This window comes from Sprattus sprattus, assembly GCF_963457725.1.
Source record: "Sprattus sprattus genome assembly, chromosome: 12".
NCBI classification, from domain to species: Eukaryota; Metazoa; Chordata; class Actinopteri; order Clupeiformes; family Clupeidae; genus Sprattus; species Sprattus sprattus.
The window spans coordinates 9,913,353-9,927,016 of record NC_137910.1 but is presented as its reverse complement, the minus strand read 5'-3'; the positions used below and the strand labels follow the sequence as shown (position 1 = coordinate 9,927,016).

The 13,664-nt window shown below is 47.6% G+C and overlaps 1 protein-coding gene across 6 annotated transcripts in view; it reads left to right on the top strand.

Moving 5' to 3' along the window:
• Positions 1-13,664, top strand: part of tacc2 (transforming, acidic coiled-coil containing protein 2) — a 52,332-nt gene that overhangs the window by 6,552 nt on the left and 32,116 nt on the right. For all 6 annotated transcript variants that reach the window (XM_080849242.1, XM_080849245.1, XM_080849241.1 and 3 more), the window contains exons 2-3: positions 211-321; positions 7,257-7,805. In XM_080849242.1, the coding sequence (XP_080705368.1) occupies positions 211-321; positions 7,257-7,805 (660 nt within the window). The remainder of the gene's footprint in view (positions 1-210; positions 322-7,256; positions 7,806-13,664) is intronic.

Sequence of the window (13,664 nt, the reverse complement as noted above, 5' to 3'; positions counted from 1 at the left end):
TGGGGACAGCAGATCCTAGTGTCACACACACCAGTAGCAGGGGAATATCGATGCTCAGCCTTACACCGCTTTCGGTTTGAACACGTTTCAGTCAGAATCGAGATTATTATTATTAGCTGTGAAGCCATTAAGGTGTAGTGATAATATTATAACACCCAGTCTGTTTGTCTGCTTTCCCCTCTGTGTCTCTCTAACCTGTGGACCTGGCAGACCCATTCAGAGCATCGACTCTCCTGAAGGGGAACTAGAGTTCCGTACCCCCACTGAAGAGTTCGTCCCTCCTGTGGAAGAGCAAGCGGAGGACGTCCACTCTGATTCGAGGTGAGTCCAGTGCTCGTAAGAGACACACACATTGAAGGTTACTTTCAGGGTCATCATCATATGGTTTTTGTACCTCTCTATGCTGCATGCTGTGTTTCTCTCAGTGCTGTATCTGTGATGGGTCGTATACAAATACACAGGAATATATTGTATCCGATTTGAGTAAAACCCGTACAGTTTTACAGTAAAACATTCCTCTTGACCTGAGAGAAGTTCAGCCAGGCACATAAGAGGCATGTAGAGAAGGGGAGGCATTAATGGTAACACCAGATTACAGAGACACTGTTTTGTCTGGGACCCGGTCTTGGTTGCGTCTCAGTGCCAAGCTGCTACTGATTATCCAGTTTCTTCACTGCCTTCAAGGCTGACATTAACAGAATGTTGAATGTGTCTTGTCATGTATCCATAGCGGGAAGGACAAGTTTACATGTAATTGTGGTGTGTGTCTTTCCACTTCTCGGAGTAGAAAAAAAGGTATAAGCTTATTTTAAAAGACTTCTTGAGGAATGACACACTGAACCACAACAATCAGGCATGCTCTCCAGATGGCTCGAGACGCACGCACACACGCACGCACGCACGCACGCACGCACGCACGCACGCACGCACGCACGCACGCACGCACGCACACACACACACACACACACACACACACACACACACACACACACACACACAGCAGTTTGGATTAAAGTTATATCTCATTTCTAATCCCTGATTTTCAAACATCTGGACATCATATGCGGAGCGACGTGGAGAAATATAAAGAGGTAGCTAAACAAGTGACTGGACTAGATCAACAGGTCATGCGGGGTTCCAGGGATAGCCACTGCCGTGACAGAAGTGGTCGTCAAGGGTTACCAGACAGACAGCTTTATCCTGTAAGGGATGACGAGGGACAGTCTGTTCTAAATTAAACGTTTTACATAAGTGTCCAGTCTCTGAGAGATGGTGTTTGAGTTCATGTTGCTCATTATAACTCTGACATTAGATAGAGACGAGAGAACAGGCTCTGAGCCCAGTCTTTAGGCATCTTATGTCAACACATAAGGGCATACAGTTATATTTTTGCTCTGGCAGTTGTCTTTTATATGTCCACTTTACACTGCTGTATGTTCTTTCGACAGTCTGTTGTGCTAATAAGGGAAACAAACATGGTCAAACTTTATTTTGCCTTTTGCTTTTTTTCTCGTTTTAATTCTCGTCACCACTATATGTGTTCCATTCCTCTCTCTCTCTATCTCTGCCTCTCTGCATCTTTCTCTGCTTCTGTCAGTCTCTCTCTCTCTCTTTCCCACTCTCTCTCACACCCTTCACATGCCACTGGTGCACTTGGTGCTTGTCAATCACGGGGCTTGTCCCACTCCACACTTCACTGGAGACAGTTTGGTGTGTAGAGAGTGTTAGTAAGTGTGTGTGTGAGACAGAGTGAGTGAAAGTGTGTGTGTCTGTGTGTTCGTGAGTGAGAATGAGAATGAGAGTGTGTGTGTATGTGTGTGTGTGTGTGTATGTGTGTGTGTGTGTCTGGTGCGTGAGTGAGAATGAGTGTGTGTGTGTGTGTGTGTGTGTGTGTGTGTGTGTGTGTGTGTGTGTGTGTGTGTGTGTGTGTGTGTGTGTGTGTGTGTGTGTGTGTGTGTGTGAGTGAATGAGACAGGGAAGATAAGTGGACAACAGAGAGAGTGTGAGAGAGAATGTCTTTCTAGATTGTCTGTGCATATGTGTGTCAGGTTAAGTATATTTTTAGTAAGCGTGAGCACTCCTGGTTATACCCACAGCTGGAGGCTATCTTCTCTGTCAGATTCCTTCTGTCTCCAGTATCGGAAGGGTCCATGTGGAATTTAGTCTGACAGTGTGTGTGCGTGTGTGTGTGTGTGTCCACATGCCTGGGTGTGTGTTTGCTATTCACACCGACACCCTCCCATGAGGTCATTCCAAGAGGCCTGTCAATGCAGAACAAAAGCTTTAATACAGTCACACATAAGCTGAGAATTTAATACTGTATGTCTATATGTGTGTGTGTGTGTGTGTCTGTGTGAGAGAGAGAGAGAGAGAGAGAAAGAGAGATTGGGAGAGGCAGAGACAGACAGAAAGAGAAAGAGAGAGAGAGGGAGGGAGAGAAAGATTGGGAGAGGCAGAGACAGAGACAGGCAGAAAGAGAGAGAGAGAGAGAGAGAGAGGGAGGGAGTGTATGTGAGTGTGTGTGAGAGGGAGAGCAGGCCTGTGAAGTGGTGTGTCTGTGGTATTTTGAGTGCGTCGTCCAAAGAGAATGGCCCAACAGCTCCTGCTCCTCTCTGCCTTCTCTCACTAGCGGGACGCGGACGACAGACACCGGGTGAGTCCTGCTCCTGGTGCGCCACAGTCAGCTGTTTGTCTTCTACTGCGGGGGCCTTAAAGGTGCTGTCTGTGTTCTAGTGCCTGGCCTTTAAAGGTGCTGCTGGGATACAGGTTAGCACGGTTGGCGGTCAGGATGCTCCGGAGCGGACAGGAGCAGACAGGAGTCAGTTAAGCTCTTCCTTCAGTGGATACAACAGATAGAGGGGGAAGGAGAGAAGAGAGAAAGAAAGCAGAACAAGGGGAAGAGCGTGTTTATAAACGAGGGAAAAGAAACAGGAGGAGAGAAGATTGATGGGGGAATGAAGTTAGTGGACAACATGGTGAAGTCTTTTGTAACAGCTGGGCTTTGAAAGGGAATGATGGTATAGTTAGTGTAGTGAGTGTGCTGTCCTTCACTTTCTCTCTGCCTCCTCCTCCTCCTCCTCCTCCTCCTCCTCCTCGTCTTGAGGTAAGGGGGAGAGCTGACGCCTGACAGTTGAAGGAGTGTGAGTGTGTTCTGACAGGCAGATGCATATCTCTGTGGAGGGGACTGGGAGGTCCGAGCCGGCGTTGACGTGGTGTGGTGTGTGTGTGGTGTGTGTGCGGTGCGGAGCGTGTTTTCATCTGTTCGTTCTCGTCTGAGCAGCTGAATGTGCTGTGTCATGACTCCTTGCCTAAGCACACATCTGGAGTGTGTGCTTCTAGCCTGGCGTGTCTGAACTCATCCACCTGCCCACACACTCGCTCTGCTTTCATGCCTTAAGGTGTCCTCAGTGCCGTCTTTAAACATTTTACACCAAGCTGAGCTTTCTGATGGCAGCCTCCTTAACAGGATGTCGCTGGTCTCATTCATTTTGTGAATGGTTGTTTTTTTTAAAGTGAATATGTATTGTGGCTTAACATCACTTTCAGTCTCAGTCTAACGAATAATAAACTTAAACTAGAAATCAAATCAAATGATATTATTTGACCAAAAGACGGTGATGTGCGTGTTATATATTATATATTATAATCAGTCACATCGAACATGTTTTTGCTGCATGGTGGTTCTCGGCACTTAGAGAACACTGTCTGGTGATAGTTGGGTTTGGTTGTCTTGTCCTTGTGTGACGCTTTCTAAAGTCTAAAGTTGTGTGTTGGGCTTGAAGTCGTCCGCTGACACCTGAAGAAGAGGCTGAAGAAGTGAGGAAGTGAGAACACGTAGACTTTACAGATGGAGATGTACTTTGGCGTGACACTTCTCCAGACTCCAGACGCTGCAAACCCACTGTCTACGCAATCGTTTATCATCATTGGCTAACCCCCTCTTTATCTATTAAGAGACTGAGTATGTTTTGCCTCCGTATCTACAGAACGTTGCCTTACATATGTCAATTCAGCTGTTTGGGGGCCTTGGCAGCTGTAAAATAGCTTATTGCTCCAGAAACTTGGATTCCTTGAAGGTCACACTGACAAGTGTTTCTGTGGTTTTAGCAGCTGTGAAAGAGTAATGATGTCCAGTTCCAAAACTATGATAATTGCATCACACATTTTTGCTGAGAGAGCCCAATTTTAATCAGTGTGCTGCGATTTCAGTGGACCACTGCCATAAGTGTTCCTTATTAATGTGCTGGCTTTAACGCTTTCACATATTAAAGAAACATTCTTTCAGGTAACCTGTTATATGTCAACATGTCAGCATCAGCAAGTGAGTTTGGAGGCTAAGCCTAAGATTATCGACCTTGAAAGAGACATGAATGCCATTTAGTATGACTCATCACACTTTACTCTCACGCCTTTACAAGCCGTGGTTGGCACGGAAACTGAATGCTGAGTGAGTGTGCCGAACAATAGTTACCATGGTAATCAATGACACGCAGTGGGATTATGCTGGAAGTAACAATGCTGTTTATCAAACGTACGCTGGAACAACCAGACATTTTTTCATTGAACCATTTTATCACTTTTTGAGCATTTGGCTGGAATATTTATGAAGGAAATGGCAGTTCAGCAGTCTGCACAAAAAAAAAGAAAAGAATCTGAGCACGCTTCATTTCTGTTTCCCAGCTGAACCGCAGTGCAATTAGCCTCTAACTGCGTGTGTGTGTGTGTGTGTGTGTGTGTGTGTGTGTGTGTGTGTGTGTGTGTGTGTGTGTGTGTGTGTGTGTGTGTGTGTGTGTGTGTGTGTGTGTGTGTGTGTGTGCAGTCATTTAGACTCACGGGGAATGTGCTCTGTGTGTGTGAAAGTTGAAGTGTGAAGCCGTTCACAGCAGTTGCATTATTGTTTATTTTTATAAGCTGAACGGCCAACTCCTTCGGCTGCACTTAGTTATTTGTAGTCTGTTAGCTATTAAAGGCTGACAGAGTTTTTTCAGTTTCCAGCTGCATTTAAGAGATTAGTTAGGATATTTGTGTTCTCTCTCTCTCTCTCTCTCTCTCTCTCTCTCTCTCTCTCTCTCTCTCTCTCTCTTTCTGTGTGTGTGTGTGTATTAATGAGCAGGCTTTTTGTTTGTGTACTGTAAGGGCGTCTACTCCAGTGCAAGATAGCCTATGTCTCTGGGTAAGAGCGTTCTCTCCTGTAATTTGTGAGATCTGCCTGCTGTTTCCTCTTGTAAAGCTCTGTTTTACGGGTCCATGATGGAGGCCTCCAGATGTGAGGCTCCCCCGTACCAACATAACATCATCGCCAGACTGGGATAAAGGACCACTTGTACCTGACCACTCTCAATGACATCATCACACAATGCTGGTGTGTGTCTGTGTGTGTCTCTCTGCCTCCCGCTCTCTCTCTCTTTCTCTGCCTCTCTCTCTCTCTCTCTCCCTCTCTCTCTGCCTCCCTCTCTCTCTCTCTCTCTCTCTCTCTCTCTCTCTCTCTCTCTCCTTCACTTTCCCCTTTTCTTTTTTTCCCCACCTCTGTTTTATATTCCACTCTTTCAATGTCCCAGGCTTTCTCTTCTCTTCTTCTCTCTCTTCTCTCTCTTGATCTCAGAGCACCATGGTTACAGTCTCTGGTGACCAAGTGGGCTGTTATTATTGTTTGGCCAGGTTTTATTTCTGGAGGTCTGGACTATCGCACTCTCACTTTCCTACAGCCCGATAGTGTTCTGGGAAGGGCCAGAACAGCCAAAGCCAAGCAGCCAAAAGCTCTGTCTGACTAGTGTTGTCTAACTTGTCTGTCTGACTAGTGACGCCTAACCAGCAGCCAAAGCTCTGTCTGACTAGTGACGCCTAACTAGTCTGTCTGACTAGTGACGTCCAAACAGCAGCCAAAGCTCTGTCTGACTAGTGACGTCTAACTAGTCTGTCTGACTAGTGACGCCTTACATTACTCAAAGCTCTGTCTGACTAGTGACGCCTAACTAGTCTGTCTGACTAGTGCATGCGGAGCCATTGTTAAATTGTTGTATGTTGTATGTTTTATTGTTATAGTGTTATAGAGTTATATGTTTTATTGGTAAATGTTACTTGTTGTCTGTATGACGTCTACTGCGTAGGTGATGATGCTGGCCAAGTCTTAAGAATTTTGCTGTACTGAAGCAATTTGGTGCATACAACAATAAACACTTTTAGTGACGCCCAAACAGCAGCCAAAGCTCTTTCTGACTAGTGACGCCTAAGCAGCCTTTCAGAAGTGCTCCCCTTTGGGTGGGGTGTGGCCCTAAATAAGCACAAATGTTGAAATAAAATGGAACAGGAACTGACCAAGGGCACTGGGATTTAAATCACCCCACGGCCATGCCAGGGTTCTTGAAAAGATGCTGCCCTCGCAGTGTGGCAGGCGTGGCTGGCACAAGGACCCCGAGAACAGGCTGCGTTTCTCTTCAGGAAGTGGGCGGCTGAGGACATATTTGATTGGGGCGTTCTAAAATCAGGTGGCCAGCTGATGAGGCCTGAGCTATGCACAGTTGTCGAGGGCGGGTTCCTGAGGCTCTGGTGTGAGCTTAGAGAGTTTGCGGAGGTATTTTTAGCCGCTCACCAGAGGCAGGGCCCCCCCGACGGGGAGCAGCTGCAGGGGTGGCCGCCGCGCTGCCTGTCAGATTAGGAGCCGGCTGATGAGAGTGCCTGGCTGGGGGGATGCCAGCCTGCTCCCGGGCGGCGGCTACCGGTGGAAACTCTGCCAGAGATGCCTGTTAGCGCCAGAGATCAGAGACAACCACATGTGGGAGACATGTTCAGTATCATTCCTAATCCCCTACACACACACACACACACACACACACACACACACACACACACACACACACACACACACACACACACAGAGGATTATGCAATGAAACATCTGTTTTCTTTACAAATAGTAGGAGATTGGGGAAATCGTATTGCCCTTGATTTAGGCTCTGTAGCAGTGTGACATTTTTTTGTTTTGTATTGGTTCTGACGAAATGATTTAACAGCTAGTGACGATAAGGATGTTAAAGTGTGTAAAGCAATGAACTTCAATTATGTGTGTGTGTGTTTGTTTGTGTGTGTGTGTGTGTGTGTGTGTGGTTATGATTGTTTATATTTTTATGCTACACTTGAATGTAATGCCCATGGCCATGGTCCTGCCAGCTGTACAGTTACTTCCTGTCACATATCCGTCACTCCTTCTCCAGATTTACCCCATACCTGAACCCTCTCTTGTCCCCCCTCCCCCACAGGTCCTCCTCACCCCCTCTTGTTGAGAGGAACGACTCCGTCCCTTCTTCCCTGAAACCCCCGGCGGACCACCACGCCTTCCCTCCCGCCCTTCCTGCCCACCTCTTCCGGGACGCGGCCGCCGAGTTTCCCACACCTCCCCCCACCCCTCCGGAGAGGAACCCCCCAGCCTCGGAGCCCGTCTCCCCACCTCCTGCATCTCCTCCTGCTACCCCTGAAGCCCCCCGCACCCCACTGGAGAGGACCCCCCCAGCCTCAGAGCCCGTCTCCCCACCTCCTGCATCTCTTCCTGAAGCCCCCTGCACCCCTCTGGAGAGGAACCCCCCAGCTTCGGATCCCGTCTCCCCCTCTCCTGCATCTCCTCCTGAAGCCCCCTGCACCCCTCTGGAGAGGAACCCCCCAGCTTCAGAGCCCATCTCCCCACCTCCTGCATCTTCTCCTGTTGCCCTTGAAGCCCCCCGCACCCCTCCACCACCTCCTCCTCCTCCTCCTCCTGCCCAGGATCAGGATCAGGATCAGGAGGAGGCGCTGCACATCCCTCCTCTTGTCAGGTAATACACTCAGCAGTTTTTTTTACGAGCTCTGACACGCACACACACACACACACACACTCACACACACACACACACACACACTCCCACACACATACACAGTCACACGCACTCTCACACACATGATGTTGTCTAGGGATGGTGATGTGATGATGTTGAGATGTGATGATGTTGCCCAGGGATGGTGATGTGATGATGTTGAAATGTGATGATGTCGCCCAACGCTGGAGATGTGATGATGTTGCCCAGGGATGGTGATGTGATGATGTTGAAATGTGATGATGTCGCCCAACGCTGGAGATGTGATGATGTTGCCAGGGATGGAGATGTGATGATGTTGCCAGGGATGGTGATGTGATGATGTTGCCCAGGGTAGAAAACAGCACTAGCTTGCAGGCTGGCAGGGCCAGCTCTTTCATTGCAGAGTGATATGGCAATGGATCCATATTTATTCATAGACTGGATTGGTGGTTGATCTGTTATGGCGGTTATCCTGGGCTTGGCTGGCTGAGAAGTTATTCATCTTTATCTTGAAATGAAAGTGGGAGATACAAAACCTTGTTTCCTCATTTTTGTCTAAAATGTCAGAACAGAACACCCTCAGTGAAGTTTTACTGTATAACGTATAATATGCATTTGTGATAGGTATGTGAGGCTGGTGTGTGTGTGTGTGTGTGTGTGTGTGTGTGTGTGTGTGTGTGTGTGTGTGTGTGTGTTGTTCTCTGTCTCTGTTCTGTTCTGGCCTCTTCTATTGGGATGCTGAGTCATTGTCTCACCTCTCTTTCTCTCACACACACATCCTCTCCCCAAGCTCACACACCTGAGGACGTGCCTTGGTTTCCTAGACAGGCTTGAAGCTAACAGCATGCTCAAAACAAACAGAATGGTCCAGTCAAAGGCTCCATTAGCTTCAGAAAGGAAATATGAACCTGTCTGTCTGCCCTGAAATATGAACCTGTCTGTCTACCCTGAAATATGAACCTGTCTGTCTGCCCGGAAATATGAACCTGTCTGTCTGCACGGAGATATGTACCTGTCTGCCTGCCTGACTCACAGTATGATTAAAAAAAAAAAAACTGGATGGCTAGATGGATAGATAAGCGTGGAGCCATTTGGTGAGGATGCTGCCTGGCGTTGCCTAGTGCTGCCTTACCCAACAGTCTGCCTAATAACAACGACCAAAGCCGCAGTGCCTGTCGCAGTGCCTGTTTGCCTAGGGATGTGATATGGTCTGTGGATACGGAGTAGATTGTCCTGGATTTATGATGGGTAGTCCTGCCATATGAAGAAGGCAGAGGGGGTGTATATGCTCCTTTGGCAGTTTTGGTTAGTGTTTAGTTCCGTGCCTTGATGGCACTTAATTATATTCCATGCACCTGCTGCTTGGAATATAGGATCAATCTTGGTCTTGTATTCTGTCTTCAGAGCATCTTGTTGTAGGAAGCAGAGGTAGGCGATGATGTCATTTTGGCCATGCCTGATAATCCCCCAGTACCCCCCCTTCCACCACTGACTCCCCCCCCCCCTCCACCCCCCATCCTCATTTGAATTGCTTAGCACAAGCTGGTGAGTCAGTGCTAGGAAGACGTCATCGATTTGCACACATGCAGTGCATCGTTTGGCCAGCAGATGGCATGTGCGCGTAATTGTCTGGCCTGCCCACCAAGACACACTGGCCCTCTGCAGCTCTGAGCTATTTACAGACATACTGAGTGGAGCAGCCATCCGCCATGCATTATTTAAACACACCGTGTTCCTCTGCTGCTTTGGGGAGGGCAGATTTACAGCCACAGATGGCCCTGACATCTCTAACAGAGAATAAATGATAAAGAGGGTTAGATGCTAGTCGAGGATAGATGAGCACAGACGGGGGCTAGCAGAGACATCAGGAGTCATTTAGACCACGGAGTGGATAAGAGGAGAACGCCCCATCACTCTGGCGTACGTGAAAGACACCTCAGCCCTACTTTTGCCGATCTCTCTTTTTCACTTCAACCTTATTCAGAGTCATTTAGACCATGGAGTGAATGAGAGGAGAACGCCCCATCACTCTGGCGTACGTGAAAGACACTCAGCCCTACTTTTGCCGATCTCTCTTTTTCACTTCAACCTTATTAGGAGTCATTAAGAGCATGGAGTGAATGAGAGGAGAACGCCCCATCACTCTGGCGTACGTGAAAGACACCTCAGCCCTACTTTTGCAGATCTCTCTTTTTCACTTCAACCTTATTCAGTGTCATTTAGACCATGGAGTGAATGAGAGGAGAACGCCCCATCACTCTGGCGTACGTGAAAGACACTCAGCCCTTTCTGTTTCACCTCAACCTTATTTACAAACGCCTCATTCGGGGAGCCAAGGTTGCTCAAGGGCACCTCAGACAGGCGGGAAGAGAAACGATGCCTAGACAAGGATTTGCTGATATTATTTGTTTTTATTGAATCTGGGAAAGACTTCTAGTTTCCTGTTTACGGATTGTATCCAGCTCTTATCTATTGTGTCTACCAGACCTGAAAATGGTCTGAATCACTGTGGAGGAAAATACCCAAATATTTGTTTAGGTCTAGCAATGGAAAATGATGGTTTAAAAAGCCATTTCAACTAACTGTTTAACATTGCTAGCTGATCAAATGAATGTTAGATTATCGGGGCCTGATCATACCTTAAAAGTCTACAGGGCCTGATCATACCTTTAAAGTCTACAGGGCCTTATCATACCTTTAAAGTCTACAGGGCCTGATCATACCTTAAAAGTCTACAGGGCCTGATCATACCTTAAAAGTCTACAGGGCCTGATCATACCTTTAAAGTCTACAGGACCTTATCATACCTTTAAAGTCTACAGGGCCTGATCATAACTTTAAAGTCTACAGGGCCTGATCATACCTTTAAAGTCTACAGGGCCGTATCATACCTTTAAAGTCTACAGGGCCTCGCAGCCTCCCAAGGGTGCCTACATCATGACCTCATCCTCCCTGCCTGGCAGCCCTATAGAAACCCCATTAGCATCAGGTCTATAGCATGGCTCAGTGGCGTTGGGTTCGGAGGCTGATTGATTAGCCTGACACTAACTCCTCTCACTGGACCTCCATCAGCACTAAGGCCTGGGTCTCAGCCCTCACTGGGTCTCAGGCCTCGCTGGGTCTCAGGCCTTGCTGGCTCCACTGGCGGTTGGCTTATGGGGGCTTTGTGGCTATGGGACTGTTTGGGTGTGGAGTGTTTCCATGGTGATCAAGGATAATACAGGTGTATGGTGGGATTGTTGGTGAGGTGTTGGCAATTACACTTGCAAAGGTTTAGTATAGTCTGCACACACACACACACACACACACACACACACACACACACACACACTGTCCTAAGATCCTTCTGCCGTGTTGTAATTGGCTTGATATCAATATGGACCTTAGTTATAGTCTGCATTTTTATTGCATTAAGGGATTATGAGATGCATTTGGATGGGCTGTGTTCTAGCTGCATTGAGCTCATGGGGTTGATGGAATTGAAAACACAGACCATCAGAGCAGGATTTACATAGATTGGCACACACACGTGCACACACACACACACACACACACACACACACACACATACACACACACACAATCTATGTCTACTTTACTTAGTGAAGCATATACACTGAGATGACCTAGATTCCTCAGGCCAAGGTTATTAATCTTTTAAAAAACCTGCCTCAGTAAGCCACTTTCACACAGACACACACACACACACACACACACACACACACACACACACACACACACACACACACACACCCACACACACACACACACACACACACACACACACACACACACTGCCTCAGTAAGGCACTTTCGGTGGCTGCCTTGTTTGAAAATTTAATTTCTCAATTTCCTCTGTCTGTGTGTGAGCGCTGGAGTTGCGAGCCAGGGCTGCAGGCCTGTGTGTTTGTGTTAGAGCGTGCATTACGATGCATTATCTTGAGCAGAGGAATAAGACCCCACCACGGTTCGACACTGCTCTTTGGTGGCTTGTCATTTGATTACAGCCACTCTTGAGCTGGCTAAGACCAGAGGAAGGGAGACAGCATAAGAGCTTGTGTCTGCGGGCGGGAAGGATAATGGCTTCTTTATGTTATTTGCCTACTGGGCGCAGACAGCCTTAGCCCCAGAGGCAGACCTGCCACCTGTCTGCCTCCCTGCCCCCTCATGGTTCCTATCGATAGGGCTCAGTGTTCTTCTTCTTCTTCTTCTTCTTCTTCTTCTTCCTCTTTTCTCATTCTCATTCTTCTTCTTCTTCTTCTTCTTCTTCTTCTTCTTCTTCATTCCTCTTTTCTCATTCTCATTCTTGGTTTCTTCTTCTTCATCTTGTTTTTTGTTTTTGCTTCTTCTTTTTCTTCTCTTCCTCCTCCTCGTCCTCTTCTTCTTCTACCTTTTCTTCTCTGTATATTTATGTAAACAGATCTCCTGCTCTCAGTGTCTCTCTCCCCTCCCTTCCCCGCTCACCTTCTCGATTAAACCCAGGCACCCATGCACACACACACACACACACACACACACACACACACACCCAGGCACCCTGCCATCATGGTGTTCCCCTGGGGCTCCGGTGCTGGGAATCCACCCTGCTCTTTCAAAACTGGTCCGATGGCGAATCACAGGATACCTGTGGAAATGGTCAAATATCCCCCCTTCCCAGTCTTTTATACTTTGCCATCGACTAACGCTCTTGCCTCCACACCCAGCAGTCTCTCTCTGTCTGTTTGGTATGTTTTCATGTGTTGTTGTTGTTGACTGTTTCATTAAAGGGAGGTATCTGTTTCTGGAGGGCCTCTGTATTGATGTGTAGCCTGGCTGGGCTCCTTTTAAATGGGGGTGGAGGGTGGTGGGCTTGGGTGGTGTGGTGGGTGGTGGGCTTGGGTGGCTGTGATGACCTTGGACTGTGAAGAATTGAACCCACCAGGGCCCTAATTACTCTTTAATACCCTCCGGCTGTGTGTGCATGCGGGTGTGTGTGTGTGTGTGTGTGTGTGTGTGTGTGTGTGTGTGTGTGTGTGTGTGTGTGTCTGTGTCTGTGTCTGTGTGTGTGTGTGTGTGTGTGTGTGTGTGTGTGTGTGTGTGTGTGTGTGTGTGTGTGTGTGTGTGTGTGTCTGTGCCCATTTACACATGAGAACACATGTCCTGTGTGTGTGTGTGTGTGTGGGCATGTTTGTGTGGGCCCATTCACACATGAGAACACATGTCCTGTGAATATTGTATGTGACTTCACCGATAATCAACAGCAGGGCTTATGTCAATGATTAATTGATTTTTTTTACATTTTGTTGTCATTATTCCTAGATGAATGGTAGAATTAGGTTAATCTGTGACTCATACACACTCACACACACACACACACACACACACACACACACACACACACACACACACACACACACACACACACACACACACACACACACACACACACACACACACACACACACACACACACACACACACACACACACACACATAGAAAGACTTTGTTGGTCAGCGTGTCCCTCAAAACCTTGCTATGAAAAGCACACCAACAAGAAAATGAGAAAGAACAGAACTCTCTTGACCCCCTTTTTTCCACCAGACACACACACACACACACACACACACACACACACACACACACACACACACACACACACACACACACACACACACACACACACACACACACACACATAGAAAGACTTTGTTGGTCAGCGTGTCCCTCAAAACCTTGCTATGAAAAGCACACCAACAAGAAAATGAGAAAGAACAGAACTCTCTTGACCCCCTTTTTTCCACCAGACACACACACACACACACACACACACACACACACACACACACACACACACACAC